Genomic DNA, 20,476 nt, shown 5'->3' with positions numbered 1-20,476 from the left:
TGTTCCAACATTTCTTCTTAACACGAGTGAAGGTCTTTGCCCAGCTGTGCGCTTAGTAACCTACAATGATGACTCAGTTTCTAAGAGTATACTTAGTTAAAATATTATTATATTTAATTTGATAATTTTGATAAATGTAACTAGGAATATATTGAATTTTCGGGACGTACGTGATAAGAATGTGACAGATTGGTATTTATGATATACTAGCTGTACCTTCGGCTTTGCCCGCGCGAAATTTGTTAAACTACCTACAGCACAAACCGTCAATCCGTATTGTGCCCTTCGAGGGTTGAATAAATAAAAATAGCCTATGTCCGGTACTCGAAACTATCACCGTAACAAATTTCATCTAAATCGATTTAGCGGTTTACGTGAGAACTCGTAACAATAGGGTTAATTTAGACTTTGTTTTTACACGCCTTCCATTAGCTTCATTTTCGTTTAATTAAATTAGTATGTATGTAAACAAATGTATTTAACCTACTTCTAATAGTACAATAGTTGTCGTACTAATTTGAAACTTAACAAATATATGTAATTTTAATGATAAACCAATTATTTGGTACCATCAAGTTGATTGGAGCTTATTTCACCACGCTGTTTCCACGAGGATTGGTGGAATTTTGTGCGTGCAGAACGTGCAGGTTTCAAAATGCTTTCTAATAAAGCAAAGCATGAGATACAGTTGTACTAGTACGTATACGTACTATACGTATTAAACCCGCAATTATAAGTTAAAATACACGTGTTTGTACCATTGGTCCATTTAGCCTCTTATTATTATCCATGCGGATAATAGAAGTTTGCTAGTTATCCGCTAGAGTTTGAAATAATCTAGGTTCGGACATAAATTAAACCAGACATGGACACGTCGGCAATCGCGTGTAAATGTGTAATACATTATATTATCATCTAGATATAAATTAATGTAGTACTGTGTTCATGTATATCAGCAGCTTGTATGAAATCTATCGTCTAGCTACTTGGCGTTATCGTGTTAAATGCCCTTCGTGGGTAAACAAGCAAGTATATACTCTAAGATATATAACATAATAGGAGATAGATAATTAGGAGACTTCTTCTTCTTCATGTGCTTCATTACTGAAGGTCGTGCTTGTCCTGAAATGCTTTCACCGATGTCGACTAGTTTCCTCCACACCACTCTGTCCTAGGCTAGTCTCAGGGCAGTCGGAATATTATGAGACTTATTGTTAGTTTATTCGTATCGCGGAAACGAAATCACTTTAAATTCCAAAGGGAAATACCACTGATAAAGAATTCATCGATTATCCTAATTACTCGTTTGTAAATATATTACAAATATAACATATATTATGTTCGTAATAATTGTAGTCCTTTTTAGTATGAAGTCTTACATAGAACTGTAGTATATTGTATATATAAAAAATACATTTTAAAGAGGGTTAAATTTTAGTCGATCCGGAATGGAATTTGATCTGGATTGTGAATGGAATTATGTTTTTTTTTTTTTTTATAGGGAATGAAGTCGAGCTAATTGACCATCATATACACGGCCTCTGTCAAAAACATAAACCATTCACCATGCTATGGTTAATTCAACTAAGATGTTATGCATGCTTCTTAGTGCTTGTCATTAACTTAGTAGCTACTCCAAGCGGTAATATGTAGTATTGTTGTCTACGGGTTTGAATGGTGAGTGAGTCAGTGTAACTACAGGCGTATTTCGTCCCCGGTCCCAAGATTGAGAATTATTAAAATATCTCACGGAGTCAACATCAATTGGCAATAGTGATAAATTACAATTACGTGGTTTATTCTCCAAGTCTAAATATGTAATTAAATAAAACTGCTTAATAACTATCAAGATCAACGGAAATCTTCAAAGTAAGCTCGCCAACACACGAGGTGAAAATATTTTTGGCATTTTTATTTTCTGGATGTAGTTCAACGACCGGCCTAGGATGCATTCACCAGCTAGGTCGAACAGCGAACTGGTCGCTTTCTGTTATTGACGTTCAAGATCAACGTACTTGAAATTATTTATCACGGTCTTTTGTTTTTTGTTTTTAATTTACATTTTATGTGTAAAATTATTACAAATTATATCGACATCTTGACCTTATGACATTTGACTAAAATATACCTCTATCTAAAAATATGAATGTTAACGAATTATATAATTTTACACCACTCAACACTCATCGCGCTCGCACACACGAGCTTCAAATACGCACACAGACACACGATCTTAAGTTGTAATTATTTTTAAAAAGCCATATTGATTGTTAGGTTTTATATTTTAACCCTAGTTATATAGTAACTTTTCTTTGATTGCAATAATAAACATTTAAAAAGTACCACGTGGTATTAGCCACGATTAATAATGTACATACTTACGTACTATGTAAAACTATTTTAAAAACTAATATTATTATTTAAAAACCGCTGAATATATGATGAGCTTTGTATGTTATTTAGTACCTAGAAAGTGCTTATACCTTGACCTATCACTTGGTGCATTACACACGCGTCGGAAGTCAATAATAATAACAAATCTATACTAATATTATAAATGCGGCAGTAACTGTCTGTTACGCTATTGAGTGAGCCAGTGCAACTGCAGGCACATGGGACATAACATCTGAGTTCCCAAGTTTGGTGGCGCATTGGCGATGTGAGGAGTGGGTCACATTTCTTACTGCGCTCTTGTCTATGGACGGTGGTGACTTACCATAGGTGTGGTCCATTTGCTCGTCCATTATACCGAATTTGATGAATTTTGGAACGAAGCCAGCTTGAATATTAAGAAAATACACTGGCTACTTTTACTTTTATACCTAAAATCTCCCCGCCTAACATACAATGAGCAAAAATTAAAAATTATGAACTAACATCAAATGCTTTATTTAACTATTATTTTACGTAATTAAGTATTCAAAAGTTTTAACTCCAGGTAGACAGTCTGTCCATCTAAAAAAAAAAACAATTGTCACCTAACCGGTGCCGGTTCCAACCGGACGTATCCGGTTACTTGTTGTAACAGCTGCTCAATGATTCACTAATTACTAGTGAGCGTCTCGTTTTCTCAAAACTCGTTCGTTTTAAGTGTCCCCGTGATAATTTAGTTATTTACTAATTTGTTAATTCGACAGTGTCAATGCTCATTAGTCTGCATCTTACCTATATATTAAAATTATATATACATAGCTTTATTACAAATAGAATACTACGTTACATATAGGGAAGAAAACATAAAGAAATGAGTAACTATGCTTAATTTCAAGTCCATCTAACCGATAGTTATATAGTTAAATGATATTTTCTGAAAAAATCCCAAAATTTTGCACATTTTTCTTTCCGTTGGAACTTTCTACAAAGTTAAAAAACCTAAAAAATAGACGTATGAAATCGATAAAGTCGTTAAGTCGTATAGAATAAAAAATAAATACATTTTAAAGTTCATTTATATGTTACTAACTGCAAACTAAACGTCCAGATGTTCTTCATTAGATTTGTAAGCTAATCTTCTATGGCCGACTGTTGAAGCCATATTGAAAGCGTGTCGTACATTTATAAACTGTTGTGTATACGTTGCATCATAAAGGGTAACCGAGCAACAGTAAACAGTTTAAATCTCAGGGTTGCTTTAATCTGACGCTGTCGGCCATGTACACAATGCCAATGTCTACTTATTTATAAATTTGCGTTCAGAAATCGGAAAGGCAGACTTAATATCCTTGAATAACGCCCATTGTAACCAAAAATATATGCCCTAATCAAAGACATAATAGGTATGTTTCGACAGACATTATAAATAACAAAATACTATGAACTAAAAATTATATACCAATGGCAGAGGTGATCCTTGTCCAACATTACTAGCGGTGAAATGTACTATTTGTCTAATATATTTCCTCCTTGTTCCAGCTTACGGCAAAGTGTTTCTAGTTAGAAAAAGATGTGGCGTCGACGAAGGGAAGCTATACGCTATGAAGGTGCTCAAAAAGGCTTCTATTGTACAGAAACTAAAGACTGCGGAACACACACGAACAGAGAGACAGGTTAGCTATTTGATGTTTATCACTATTCCTGATTAATAGGAATACTTCCAATTTTTTTATGGTCGTCGGAGTACGTTATTTTGTTCTATTCATCTCAATGTCTAGTAATATCCTGTTGATTCCTTCTTGTATATGTCACCACGCATAACTGTCCAATCTCTATTTGGTCTTGGTGACTAGTCTTTCAATACTACATTCCTTATCCTCTTCTTCTAAAACTCTTCATTATATAAAGTAATTTGCCATTTCTTTATGATTAGTAATGACGTATGCATGCATTCACGTAATAAAGAAACACATATTTTGACAATTATATTATATGCCATGTATATAAAGTATTTATTTTATTTTCAACTTGAAAATCGAACTTATAATTTTTATAATGTTATGATTACTTTTATGCTGATCATTTTTAAAGAACTCATCTACAGCCTGAACGCTTATTCACAATCAGCCAAAAAGGATGATCTTACAATATATTAGAAAGTAAATAATCTAAGCCTTTAATTCTGGTTAAGTCTGGATATGACGCATTTTTGTCAAAATTTCTTATGTGCGAGATAGATATACCAAATTCAAATAAACATTATTATTTTATTTTCTCTTGTTTTATTGTGGCGCATTATCTGTCAACCTCTCAAGTACAATTCTGTTATTTTTATCTGTAGGTCCTAGAAGCTGTGAGGGTGTGTCCGTTCCTCGTGACACTTCACTACGCCTTTCAAACCGATGCCAAGTTACATCTCATTCTGGGTGAGTAATCTTTGTTTTACGTTCATTTCAGTTGACCAATTTGTCAATTTGCTTTGTTGTTTGTGGCTCGAACGCGTACATTTTTCCACGAATTAACGATGCAAAACATCAAATCGATGTGATGCTCAAGAAATTAAACAACAAACTTATTATTATAATTTTAGTGTGCTATAATCAAGTTTCTAAAAATATTATATTGTCGTAACAATTACTAATCGTTAGAATTAACCAAACTCCTAATCTGTCCGAATTTTATAGGAAAATCATTATTGAAATATGTATCGGATGCATTAATATTTAGTCAAATAGCAAATTATTTAGGACATAGATTCCCAGGGATTGACTGAAACTATCGACTGAACTAACAATGTAAATGATATCACTCTATAATAAACATATTTGATATATTTCTCGTCTCAAATCAAATGGAATCAACATTTTTATTCATATTTTTATTACCTTTGAACCATCAAACGCTATATTTATCACTTGTTCGCCTCTTGCTTCAAGAACCGGTAACAAACACGGGTAATTAATTTCTACACGACATCTAGTTATCGTTTAATCCTTGTATATTTGTCCAAAATGTATTGCTCTGTAATTTATCTGATACATATCACCATCCTCCTGCCCTTATCCCAATTTTACTTGGGGACGGCGCAGTATGTCTTCTCTTTTCATACTTCTCTGTCGGACGTCATCTCACAAATAACATTCTTTCTAACCATATCGTCTTTCACACATCACTTCCGTGATGGTTCCGGATTAAAAGGTCGTAAAAGGCGACTAAGGTTATTTAAGGCAAGTTGGCGGGTAAACCACCACGACATCATTCCCAAGGAGGGTTGGTGTCAGGCAGGCGGCCGACTGTAAAATTTAAGCCAAAACCCTTAGCAGCATGTACACTAATTTATCTGATACAGAGTAATAGAATTATTGATGGACTGTAACATCTTTCCTCTCGCTTTCTGTCTGTGGGAGCGATTGAAAGGGACGGGAGTGCGGGGAAATCGGGGAAGCGCGCGCTATTTGATTTGGTCAGTAAGAGCGTTCGTCGCTAGAGTTGGCCCTAAGATACCAAACCATTTTCTGAGAGTTTATAATGTTGCATATTGCTAAGTTTCAATGTCAGATGTGACGTCATAGTGTGAGTTTCGTTCTTTATTTTAATATTTTTTTTTCTATATCATCATATAATCATGTATTATGGTAATATAAGATATGATATGGTAATATATGATATTACCTAGGTTGTCTGTCACATGAGCAAATTATATCGAAGTTTTGCTCGCCAGATATTGTGCGAACCACAACATCAACAGTCATCAGTCTTGCCGTGTGACACAACTCGTGTCGTAAAGCTACTTTCGTTATCTTCGAAGCAGTCTTTGGCTCCTTATCGATCTTTGATGATAGTGGACTTTGAATAATGTCAGTTTCAACGTTTTCCGTCATGTAACGAATTAGTTTTGTTATCATTTCATAATTGTATTTATATATCATTTGTTCAGTACTAACTTCTGTATAATTGTATTACTTACAACTTTGCCTATTGATAAAGAAACTCATTTAAAAATATATAAGTATAGTAAATATAAAAGTCTCGAGTTTGGTTTTGTCGGTTTCTATTCATGACGGAAATTTAATTGTTTCTAATTGGGTAGTATTTTATTTGAGAAATTCCTTCTCGACGATTCTTCGCGATATAATGTTACCTCTGAGGTAATTTCCAATTGTTCTCAATATAATCTACATTGAGTTATTTATTTTAATGTTATCTTGCCCTAAATTGTGATGCTGTTAGTGTCATAGAAATGTGCAAGCACCCAAAAATATTATTTATATTAATTCGACGACCTCCGTGGTCGAGTAGTGTGTACACCGGTTTTCATGGGTATGCCACTCCGAGGTCCCGGTTGCGATTCCCGGCCGAGTCGACGTAGAAAAAGTTCATTAGTTTTCTATGTAGTTTTGGGTCTAGGTGTTTGTAGTACCGTCGTTACTTCTGATATTCCATAACACAAGTGCTTTAGCTACTTACATTGGGATCAGAGTAATGTATGTGATGTTGTTCAATATTTATAAAAAAAAAATACAAATTAAAGATACACCAAAGGCACAGACATGTCTGTGGAGATACGTATATAACAATAAATAAAAATGTTATCTTGTAAATCACGTTGACATAAGTGTATCGTAAGAATCTTAAATAAAGTAGATATATTTTGATTTCAAAAATATATGAATTGAAATCTTTAATAGTATTAACTTGAATATGTTTTTTTTCGCGTTAATTGTATAAAATATAAAAACCGAATAAAATTTGAGTTTCCTCAATTCAAGAACGGAACTCAGAAATGTTGCAAACCGGTGTTTTAGTATAAAACGTAGCATTTGCGATTGACCAACCTGTGTCAAAACACTGGCCCACTCGGATCGACCTTGGCACACTGCGTTATGCAGAATCTAAACGAATTGACATGACTTATCTAAATTTTGAATGTATGTACACCTTTATTACATAATATGTTTAAGTTATCGTTTGAAATTGTACGCTTATTTTAAACAGCAGGTCAGACCTCTCACGTCATGTGAAATCAGTTTTACTCCTCTGTGTAACTTTTAATTGCAAATGGCTTTTGTCTAAGCTCATGATCGAACTCGCGACTCGTGTTTCTCGTTGTATCTACATGTTTATAGCTCGGTGACTAATATACCTACCGTTAATCTATTGAAGCATCTATGTGTACACATGATTTAAAAAAAAAAAAAAAACATGTGTGTTATGTTCCCAAAAAACCACGAAACATTGGTGCATTTATATATATAAATTAACATGTTTATTTTTAGTACTATAAGTATTTGAAACGGGATATTTACTATGTTTTTTATTTTTATTTGGTGGAGATCGATATTTCGACATTATCGTGACAAGACAATGGTAAATATCCCATTTCAAATACTTATAGTAATTTATATATATATATACATATGTGTATATATATATATGTCACTATACACGAACATATCCTTGCATTGTTAGTCTGTGTAATTACAGACGGGAAAGATACTTTGGTCCCACGAGGACAAAGGATTTCGTCGTCTTACGTTATTTCTACTCTTTAATTTCAAACGCATTGCATTGCGCTGCGTTTTATTCTGTCTCATTAGAAATTCATTTGAGCGAAGATGTTTTAAAATTAGAAGAAATTAAACCTTAAATTAGGTAATTTCCAGATAAATATATTAACATATATATACATTTTTGACACTACCGTTCTGACTCATAATTATGAATCGCCATAAATATATTATCTATAAATAACTGCTCTATACCGCCATCTGTTGGACCAAATAATTAAAAACAATTCCGACAAAACAACTTCTGTTCGTACGGTTACAATCGGTTAAGTTTCTCAGAAGTTAATATGATCGACTAATATATGTATATACGCTATTGAATTCTCGAATAAACTTTAATTCTACTTAACAAAAGCAAATCTATAAATATCTATATTTATAAGTGGGATAGTGTGGTGTAATAATCTCTAAGCCTCATAGGTCAGGATGCATTTTCCCAGCCGTTATAAATATATAATATTCAACTATTACTGTATTTGATATTCCTGAACTTAAAATTTTAAGTACAATTTTAAAATTCCTATATCATCACTGACTCGCAGAAAGGATTATTTCAAAGAGAACCGTTAAGACCAAGGGTTTTGATAAGGTAGCGAACAGATAGGATAATAAATGACTTCTTACGGGTAAACATCAAAGTTAACTGCCCCGTTTCTCCCCTTAAATGTGTGTATGATGTTTGATTGTAACTTCATGAAGAATAAAAATGAATGGAAATTTAACATTTTTCTTAAATTTAACTCTTTAAAGTAATCATCCAAATATTTCTCTTAAAAGAGGAACCGTAATATAAATTTATTTTGAGTTTACTTTGTGAACGTATGTTTTTTTTGCTGATCCTAAGACATAACCGGCTAGACCATATTAAAATAATTAATTTGACCTCTGTCTGTTGAGTCATATCTATTCCGCGTCGGTCATGATTCCAGACGAGATTCAGACTTTACTAGACATCAAAAATGTACAAGGAAGATTAGTTAAAAATCCAATTAATTGCGACACGAACATGGGTAATTTGCAATTTTCGACAGATGACCTTTCGACCCGGATGTGATCGTGATTGTTCGAGTATTGTTTACAAATAAGGGCCTCAAGTGTCAAATGCTAAGGGACAGGCAAACTATGAATCACTAGCATTGGTAATGTATACCCGTAAATGTGCAAGAGCTGGACAAAGGCCTCATCAACTGTACGATTAGGTTTGGATCCACTACGCTTCCCCGACATATCAAAGCAGATGTACATCAGACACTCTCGGATTTGTCACGATGTATCAAAATCCATTACACGTAATTTTTGTTAGTCAATGTAAAAGCAACTACCGATAGAAAATGATTAAGTAAACCCGAATGATTTAGATTTTGCCCGAGCTTTTAATTGATTTATTTTCGAATTTACAATTTGGTAAAAAATTGAGCAATAGGCGTTTCATCGTTTTTCCAGAGGTGCGCTATTGTCTATGAACTCACATATCGTGTAATGACGCCACATAAAAACAAAGATTAATATTATCATTTCCCCATTTTAAGGAACGTATGTTACTATTTTATTAAAATCGCTAGGCGTCTATTGACACGGCGCTCTTGACACTGATTGTGTAATATCCTCCCACAAAGAAATTTCCATTTAATTTTTGATTTCATATTGGTAACAGAGCCAGACCGCTTTCTGAGTTCCTGTTGTAAAAAAAAAAATCCCTACACCGTCAAATCATATACTAAACATAAACATATAAAGTTTTTTAAGAATATGAGACTCGATTTGTTCTTTCATAATTGTACTTTAAAATTTTAAGCAAATTTAAAGAAAGTTCTATAAATAAGTAAAATCTTTACTAGTTCAAAACAACGTGAGATTTATAGCTTCTAGGTAAGCTAGGGATAGTAATATGCATTATTTATTATTATTGTAGCAATAAACCCTAAATCTTTAATGATTTATCTTATTGTGATATTCTCCTGGTTATTTCAATATAAATAAAATAAAATAATATTTAGCTCAAGATCATTAAAATAGTACCTACGCATCTATTAAAATATATTTACACATTAACAATTAGACACGAATCGCGATACACACGCCCTTGAAGTATACTTAATTTTGAAATTTTTACGTCACGTTGATTGAAACAAGCAGATTAATTCGTTATTATTATTAACGAGTCTTCACTCTATGGTTGAAATTACTGAAAATTTAAGAAACATGTTTTTTTTTTTGTATGTACACAATAATAATAATAAAGTGCGACAGACAGAGGTGAATATGATACTGACAGACTTATCTTTATATATATATTTCGGTATATACTCTTGTAAGGCTGTTTCTGAGACAATTTTTTTTAACTGTCTTGAAAATCATTCGAAAGTTCATTTTCATTCAAATTATCATCTAGAGAAAATTTTTGATGACAGTTTTTTTAATTATTATTTGATTTATTAGAAATTAAACTCTTCACTTACCCTGAATCATTATGTTTACAATATTTCATACAAATCCATCCAGTCTTTAAGACGCGCAATAGACATCATAGTTTAAATTCTAACTTCAAAGGAATAAGGTATAATTTAGCAAGAAGAATAATAATGTATGATATATACTTTTAGTTGTTATTTCTGTCAAATCTTGTAGATTTCATTTATCATTTTATGTCCTCAATAAATCTACTTTGTATAATTTGCGAAATTTATTTTGATCTAGAGCCAAGATGGCCCAGTGGCTAGAACGCGTGCATCTTAACCGATGATTTCGGGTTCAAACCCAGGCAGGCACCACTGAAATTTCATGTGCTTAATTTGTGTTTATAATTCATCTCGTGCTCGGCGGTGAAGGAAAACATCGTGAGGAAACCTGCATGTGTCTAATTTCAACGAAATTCTGCCACATGTGTATTCCGCCAACCCGCATTGGAGCAGCGTGGTGGAATATGCTCCAAACCTTCTCCTCAAAGGGAGAGGAGGCCTTTATCTCAGCAGTGGGACTTTTACGGGCTGCTAATGCTAAAAAAATGCTATTTTGATCTATTGCCGTAGGTTATTCTTCTTTATAATGTTTTGGTACTTTAAATGTTTATTAGTCTAGAACTTTGCGGTCATGCAAAATTAGACGTGACTTCAAAGTCTTAATTAATATTTTTTGTCACAATTAAAGATGTTTTTGAAGACTTTATTAGGGATAATTATCCGCCTGCCTATGGTGTCGTATTCGACCCACTGAGAAAAAGAATCATTCAGTATTCTCACTTAAGATTTTGGACTCAAATCAACCGTTTTCAATCACTTATTATTTGCGTGAATTATAGTATATAATGGTTGAATTTTTCATCCATATGCAAGCTAATCAAAACAATGGTGTCTTAAAAGTTAGAGTTAATCTTTAAATTATGTTACTTGTATCTATGAATATAAACTAACGTAGGTTGAATTTCATTTCCTCGAGTTATACTTTTTTTTACGGAAAAATTGTTTATATATAATGAGAAAATCGTAGTATTAGTGTAAACCTATTTAAGCCTTCTATATCCAGTGTTTCATCGCGATTCAGATGTTACGTAACCGAAACCAGACGCCTTGACCTACCGGACGCCGGCCACTTTTTCTTTCACGCGGCTCGGCTATTGTTTGCTAGTGAACTTATGTTCGTTAGACTTTAATGATTTATGGACCATTAAGAAGACTATTGCAGGCAGAGATTTGCGCTTTTAATGTTCTTTGTAATGTTTATGTATTGAAATTTTAAATTATCAATTTTTATTGAACGTTTTGTAGTCTTGAATCTAAATTTTTATTTGATTTCGATTTAATGTTAATTTTCTATAGGTTTTTGGTAATGATGAAACGATATAGACAAGTGTTAAACAAATTAATGTATAGCATAGCAGAATTTATCCTTCTGTGTCTGATATTGTCGTCATACATCCTGAACTATCAAAATTTCAAGTCTAACTTGTCAGGGATTTAGTTAAAAATAAATTACTAAATCCTCACCATGACACAGATTGCCTGAAGGACGAATTAAATATTGTAAAATAATAAAAAATCTTTTAGGGTATATTTTAGAGGGAAGTCTCATCTATAAAGTGAAGTTAAAATCAATTGTTTATAATTAAAGCCTTACTATGAATATAGTTTGCACGTGTGAAACTCGTTGGTACTCAGATTACATCCTGTTATATGTATAAGATAGATAAAATCCACGTGTTGAATAAATTGGTTCGTCACTGCTTAAATATGTATATCATTATTAAAAAGTTTGTAAAATAACGCATTGTAAATTTAACTGTTAAGCAAAGGCTTTCTTACGAGGAGTTTTAGAACATTTTCGTATTAGGAGCTTTAGTGTGTTGATGATGTTCTCCGTGATATTTTCATTCAATCCCAGCAAGAGATGAATTATGAACTAAAATAATCATGCGCATCAAATATCAGCGATACTTTCGATCTGACATCTTCAATTAAGTTTCGCATTGTGTTTGCGGCTTTAAAATATAATAAAATGTTTAAATAATTTATAATACCAGATCTTTATATATCTGATATCCATCTCAGATATCAGATAAATATGTATAAATCAATATAACATTATGTTCAAGCATGAGAACATTCAATCATCAAGACAAAGGCTAAATCTAGTTGGTCTAAACGAAAAGTAAAAAAACCTCTCCACCAGCTTATTTCTGCAGCCAGTTGCGGACCTATTGTTAGATGTTGCACGTGCGTTCACTGTGAGAATAAGTGTAACAAGTCATACGGTAATAGCGGGTTATAATACTATTATGAACTTTATGACCCAGTGCTTGATACACGTGGACCGAATGAGCTATAGTACTGCTTCGTATCGGCTACATGGGCCTTGCGTTTAGATTTTTTTTTAACAAAGATTTTAATGAATATCGCCAAAATGAATATCACGATACAATGTTTAAAAAAGTTCAAGAATTATTCTGTTAAACAGTACTACTTAGTTTTGTCGTGTTTCATTTTAAAGGGATATAATATTAATGTTTAATATTCCAAGATAGTCAATGTTTATGGATTAAGATTCGTTTCCCTTGTCTGCTGATTTCTTTTCCAACAATAGTATCTCCATAGTGTTATTGTCCGCGCCTTTGTTGAATCTTTTCTTTAGCTTGTGTTTACGTAATTTTAATATGTAGCATTTTTTTTTTGTCATCAAAGTTCGTACCCAATTGCATTAAATCGCTCGTTTCTCATCCCACGTCCACGCTACTTCAGGAGCGGTTAGCCAACGATAGAACAATATCATAATGGTGCGGATATATTAGCGGTATTGTACTGCACTCTATTAGATATTACATTTATATAAAACAATGCTAGTGCTCTCCCGCTCTACGCTCAAGGATAATACAGTGTAGTGGACGGTTCCGTATTTGTTGCTCCAGATTTTTTTGGGCATGTTTAGACTTATCGAGAACTCTATAGATAACTTATGGTCATTGATATATATAAGGAAACGTTTATACGGTATAAGGACTTTATGCAAGTCCGTCTGGGTGGGCACCTCCGGTTCATCACTTAGGCACAATCAAACAAACAAAATCTTAATTCTTAAGCTTAGTGGCGCATTGGTTATGTAAGGGATGATTAATATTTCTTACAGTTCCGATGTCATGAATATTAGATTATATTATTTTTGTATGTAATTAATTTCAAATTAAATAAAATTTGTTCATTATTTAAGGCCTTTATTAAAAAGAAATATGCATAATTTTATATATACAAATACGCAGACAATCCTTCTGAAAATACAGAATCTAAATACGGAATCCTCAAAAGTTGGTGATTCAAAATGTAGACCATTATAACTTCGAAAAAGGAGAGTTAAATTTTAAAGTAGCACTTCTATGATGCACGCTACGCCACTAGTGCCTCGAATGACTTTTTCAAATATACCAAAAATAATGAACATTTGTTTCAGACTTGGCATAATAAATTTGATTCTAGTCTACTTCAATTTGTTCCAGCATAATAGATTTACATTATTTATCTTCTTTCTTAATTTCGCTATCAAATTTTCGTGTTATTTATGTTTCTTATAGTTAAGTTTTTTGGAATCGTTGGTCTGGATGAATAAATTATTTTCTGGATAATAAATTATTTATTAATTTGCGTGTAGGTCAGGGACACATCCCTCCCACGTTTGTCTGTTGCTTACACAAAAGTAACGCGTAGCTTTACTCATAAATAACTGGTATCTGTGTTTTCATTGTAATTTAGTAATATTTGTTTAATTACATCTGTCCTATATATCTGTACATTTAAGTATATCGTTGGTTTGGTATTTAGTTATAAGGCCGCAGATCCTAAGCTCTTGGGCTCAAAAAGCAGGTCGGGCCGATAAATGTTATTGGGTATTGAAAAAATAGAAATAGCTCCGAGTATTGAAACTAGGAGTTGGTTCTGCGCCTGAACTCTTGCCGGTCGTGTAGGATTTGCCGTAGCATCGGATTATGAGAGCCGGTGAATAGAGAGTGCCTCTGTGTTTTCGGACACCCTTGAGCTCTACAATGTGTCCAGCATAGCTGGCTGGTCACCCTTGCCGAAATCAGGGCGACATATCTCATTTAAGTATAATATGGATACCCAATTCATACAAAATTTTATGTGTTTCAAGTTTACAATAACCTAAAATCTATGTAATCTTGTTGAAATTCGTAAAAGATCTATCTACATCTCGGTATATGGTAAATAAATAACCTAATTAAAATAGGGGAAGAAATAGCTAGTGAACCACAACTTAATAAGCCTTTTATACTGCACATATTCTTGTATTGTTTTGTACAATAATATTAATTCTTAACGTAAGTAGTAATAACATCAACTTCATTAATAAATAATGAGAAAAATAGTTCTCTACGAAGTCATCGTATTCGGCGAGTCCTGTTAATTTTCAAAGAGCATGGACTTCTATGTCAATATTTGTAGTCTAGTTTAGATGCCGAACTTTATATGTATCTATGTTGTCATGTCAATTGTTTGGACTGATTTATTACTTAAACTTCGTAATCTTGAGAAATTGTAAAAAAATTTGAAGTCTTTACTTTGCTTAATATATTTGATTAATTTACTTCGGTTGCTTTAAATCGGATTTAAATATTTCTATATTTTTTTTACATTAGCAGCCTGTAAATTTCCCACTGCTGGGCTAAGGCCTCCTTTCCCTTCAGGAAAAGGTTTGGAGCATATTCTACCACGCTGCTCCAATGCGGGTTGATGGAATACACATGTGGCAGAATTTCGTTGAAATTAGACACATTATTTTATTTTATTATTAAGCTCATTATTTTATTTTTCTTTACGATTCTATTTAAAACCTATTTCCCAACTAAAGTGACAAGGTAACTGCTAAATGCAACTATTAATTTGCATTTTATTACCAATTATCTTTGTGACCCGCTTTGCTAGGCGTAAATTCGAATATAACATTACATAACAGTTTTAATTAAAAATTATGTAAATTTATAATAATCGTTCAACGTACCAGGTCCAAGACTAAATTTACTTCTATTTCAAACGTCATTAAAGTCCGTTAGAACGTTTCGGTTGACTAACAATAACACACCCATGGGCATTGAATATTTGTAAGATCACAATAATAAGCTTTAATTTAAGTCATGAGGTTTGTTTTAGCGTATTGTATGTGTTAATGTAAAAGCTCGAACTACGGTAAATCTTAAAATTTTCCAGTAAAACCTAAGATTTACCGATTATGAATGGTAAATGTCCATAAAACTTTGTGATTCGAACTTTCACCATCATTCACTTGGTAAATCTTAGGATATACATGGTAGGTTAGGTTAGGTTGGAATGGTAAAAGTCCGAAAAAGTCGTCCCTTTATAATAAATATTTACATTTACCAACCAATTAATGTCGATAAATCTTAGGTTTTGTGCGAGCCTTTACAGTAACATATATACTACATACTTCATAAGATAACGAAAGGTACCCCAAATAAGGAATTCATTTATTTTTATATAGTTTATTAGGTTAGGACAAATGGGCCTCTTAATTGTGTGTGTTCCGCTCATTGGTATCGACGCCGTGAGAAATCACCAATAGGCCACAAACCATGGAAACAGAAATGTACTGTCTCTTGAACCTATAGGTAGACTGGTTCACTCAACCTTCACATAACTCAACAATACTAAGTTTAGCGTTAGAATATTTTATGAGAGGGTATTATCTACCCAGAGGGGTTTGAAGAAAGTTCTACCTCCAAGTAATATCTTGTAAATAAATACGCGTAAAGAAACGATCTTCATCTATCATTCAATGTACGTCAAAGCGTAAAGAGGCTCGAGGACGACGGAAAAGTTGAATATTATGGAAGCGACATTCTGAATATAAAGTTTCTTTTTAAACGTATAACGTATACTTAGTTTTTTATACGCTTTATGATGTCGCTGTATCTAGGTCAACACTAGTTCAGCATCTCCTAGCTAATTCATGATCTGATTAAAATCTCAATTACCTTCAGTGAGCACGAAGTGGGAGGTTTACTTGGGTCTATTTAGAAAACCAGACTCGTTATTTGCTTATTAATTACATAAGACTGTATGGATCTTAACTCGTTCCTTGCTGCAATAGGTTTCGTAAATACTACTGATGATGTCATCTTGACTGATTTCGGCGCAGGATATATTATATATAATATATAGGATATATACGCAAACACAGGTGCTCACACTCCCATAACCTGTTGGGACGATTTGTGTGAAACTAAAATGTGGGACCACTTTAAGTGTAGACTGGGTAAATAAATATATATATACACACACACTAACTTTCCCTATTTATCTTAATTATAATGTATGAGGAAAAAAAATGTATATAAGTCGGTGTGGTCCACGTCTTCCAAGAAGACGACTAGCTCGAAGTCCAGCGATGATCTGCTTTTGATCAGTAATAATATAAAATATAAAACGCCAAATTGTATTAAATTAGAATGTAAAAAAGGCACGGGCAACTGTGAGTCCGTAGATGTTATTAAATTATATTACAACTTGGTCGCCTTTGAAACCGATGTTCGGAAAGACCACGCACGTATAATCTTGAAAAATGTTCTAAGTCTTGAGCTATTATCGTTCCCACTCCTAGCGCAAGCTTTAAGCTTATGGGAAAATTTAATAGGACTATAACTAATTTCTCAAAAAGAGAAATTGCTACAAATCTTTAAAAAATTATAATAATGTCATTCTATAGATTATCCTCTTGTAAAAAAAGTTTGCTTGTTCTAGTACCTCTACATAAACACATTTGCTAATCTATGCTTCAAATTATGCGTTTGTTTTTTCAACAGTACTTTCAATATTTAAATTCCTCACACGTCATCTGGCACCTTCCACAGTTTCGGAACTAGTTTAGATATAATACCACCAAAGTTTGATACAGTATTAAAAACGTCTCGTGAAAATGGTTCAAGTATGCTCAACTGTGAGTACTTTAAAATCGATCCAGTAAGGTACCGTCAGCAACACACAATTATAATTTATTAAGTATAATTTTCGTATAATAATCTTATAAAAATAGCCTATTGTTGATTATATTTAAATATTTCATCTAATATTATAAACGTAACAAGAAGTTCATTTATTTTGTAAAAGTCACACTGCAAGGATAAAGCCTCCTCTCATTTCGAGAAGAAAGTTTTAGAGCTAATTCCACTGCGCTGCTAAAACCGTATTGGTGGATATAAATGTGGCAGATTTTCGTTATAAATAAGACGTGCAGGTTTCCTCGTGATCTTTTCCATCATCACCAAGCATGAGATGAATTATAAACACAAACTCAAATTGAGCACATGGAAATTCCATGGTGCTTGCCCGCGTATGAACCAGCAAACATCGATTAAGATGCGCACCTTCTAACCATTGAGTAATCTATGAATATTCTAATTTAAAAAAACATTATTACTATAAGATATACAAGTAATATTTCATCCCTTACTAATCACTGATCAATTATACGACTAAAAATGTAATATTTATTTTTAATTTTAATAACAAAAAGTTTTTATCAAAACGAGATGACATGTTTTTGTTAACCGTTTACATTCCGATCCCTTTCTTTCTAAACAGCGTGTAAGCAATTAAAAAAAAATGTTGATCGTGATTTACTTTGAGTTCGTACTTGGGGCTTTCGTTTTAGCAGGGGTTTACCCTTTCAAAACAATTACTTGTTTTTGATAGAGAAAGCAGACACGAAGTTCAGTACAATACATGCAAATTACTTGAATGTATTATTATAAGATGTCCAGTTGCTATCTATAAATTTCTTAAATTATGCATTTTGAATTATCGAATTTTTTAATACATTTGCATTTATATGGTGAGTACTTATATACTTTCGTGCATGTTTGCATATTTATTTTATATTTAACAACGATATGCAATTCACGCTTGGTCACGTCAATAGTCTAAATTTAAAGTGGAGGACTCCGAAGGACAGCTTATGTAATATAATATATTATAACTTCCAAAATACGCTGCATCTTCTGGTATTAGATTTATATATATTAGTAAAGAAATATTTAAAATAAATCCAGACGAAAATTATGACGATGCACTCACGAAAGTTTAAGATATGACGTTATGATATCGGTGATACAATAAATAGTGCATATTAAAATATAAATAAATATTATGGTAGGTCTGATATCGAGGACTTCCCCCGCCGGAAGTCATCGAAACCAATAGTTAGTTGAATATTTAAACACTAAACAATGATTCTGATAGAACTATTCTGTAAAATGTTTACAGAAAATTAGACGGAGTTAATATTTCTTAATATGAAATATAGAGTTTATGTTCGACAAACAGCTGAAAAGATCATCTTTGATTTAAGAACATCTGTTCAGCTAAGAATATTCTCGATCTCAAGTTTCCTTTCAAACAAAAGAAAACTAAATCAAAGTTTTGTCATTCGTTTAGGAACTACGATACCATAGACACACAAAGATACACATTGGACTTAGAAAATCTCATTTGCGCTTTTAAAATAAGGTTTATTAAAAATATAATGATAATAGTTTACATATTTTTCGTATAAATGTATTAATCGAAACATTTGTCAACAGACTACGTCGCCGGAGGGGAGCTGTTCACGCATCTCTACCAACGAGAACATTTCCACGAAAACGAAGTTCGTATATACATCGCGGAGATCATACTGGCGCTCGAGCAGTTACATAAGGTGATTTACAGAAACATACATTCATCTTTTCATTTCATCTATGACAGTTCATCCGTCTCTCGTCGTAGCCTTTGAGCTTCAATGCGATGAGTGAAACATGGACCTCATTCCTCTAATTCTACATGTTTGTTTATTTATCAAATATTATTATTATTAAATGTATAATGATAATAACAAATAATGTAAGTAAGTCTTACTGCATGAATAAAACATCTTAGATGTTATTGTTTGTTATGGTATTAAGTATGTTATAAAATACGACAAAATTGTTGATACAAAAAAGGAATAATTGACGAAGTCAAACGAATAGTGCGTTTAAAAAACACGGCTAAAGCCGTTTCATATTTTGTATATATAGCATCATCACAGGAGCGTTTAATCTGAATGATATGTTACAATGAAGTTCATCTACCATATTGACGTTTACATAAAAAATCTAGCAACTTTTTTATGATATGTAGGCGGGCAGACAAATAGGCCAGACATTAGAGCTGTAAGAAATATTAACCATTCCTTATATCACCAATGCGCCGCCAACCTTGGGAGCTAAAATGTTATGTCCTATCTATTGCTTCTTGGCGGTAGAATATGTGATGAGTGTCAAATATCTACCTCGATTTTGAGAGCATTTAGATGTATATAACGTTAAATGAATTTATCGAAGTCGATCAATTTCCCTTTCCCCAGCTCGGCATTATCTATCGTGACATCAAACTGGAGAACATACTGCTGGATGCGGAAGGGCACATAGTGCTGACAGATTTCGGCCTCTCGAAGGAATTCTGCGGTGGTGAAAGCAGAGCCTACAGCTTCTGTGGTACCATCGAGTACATGGCGCCTGAAGTCGTACGCAGCGGTAGCCAGGGTCATGATATCGTGAGTAACATTTTATTATTAGAAATTTAATATTTAAGATACATATTGACTTATATTTATCTCCATCAGATTGTTTAGAAGAGTTTATTTAGTGATAAGGCGGTAATTGTCCAAATTAGACGAGAAATTTTTAAGGCTTTATATTTATGTGACATTTATTTATTTCGTTCGTTAGTTTTCGTTTCGTCTATGTTTATAATTTAAAAAAGAATGACTGTTATCCTATTTATGTAAACTATATGAAAAGATTAACCTACCTTGGGAGTGCTTTAGGTCCCACCAGCTTTTACGATAATATACGGGTGGTTGAGGCCCTTATGTGCTCAATCGATAAATGAGCGTAACAAAAATTCCGGTAGTCAATCAGTTGTTGAGCGAACTGTGCAGGTAACGAATATTACTTTATAAAATACGAACAGACGAATTTGTTCATGATGGTTACAAATACAAAT

The 20,476-nt window shown here is 32.9% G+C and overlaps 1 protein-coding gene across 2 annotated transcripts in view; it reads left to right on the top strand.

The window, feature by feature from the left end:
• The window catches only part of LOC125073863 (ribosomal protein S6 kinase alpha-5-like), a 107,966-nt gene that overhangs the window by 41,221 nt on the left and 46,269 nt on the right, over nt 1-20,476 (top strand). For both annotated transcript variants that reach the window (XM_047684944.1, XM_047684945.1), the window contains exons 3-6: nt 3,913-4,046; nt 4,715-4,799; nt 19,033-19,148; nt 19,836-20,024. In XM_047684944.1, the coding sequence (XP_047540900.1) occupies nt 3,913-4,046; nt 4,715-4,799; nt 19,033-19,148; nt 19,836-20,024 (524 nt within the window). The remainder of the gene's footprint in view (nt 1-3,912; nt 4,047-4,714; nt 4,800-19,032; nt 19,149-19,835; nt 20,025-20,476) is intronic.

Source organism: Vanessa atalanta, chromosome 26 (genome assembly GCF_905147765.1).
Source record: "Vanessa atalanta chromosome 26, ilVanAtal1.2, whole genome shotgun sequence".
NCBI lineage: Eukaryota > Metazoa > Arthropoda > Insecta > Lepidoptera > Nymphalidae > Vanessa > Vanessa atalanta.
Note: the sequence above shows the minus strand (reverse complement) of the source record. Positions and strands in the feature narration are given on the sequence as shown.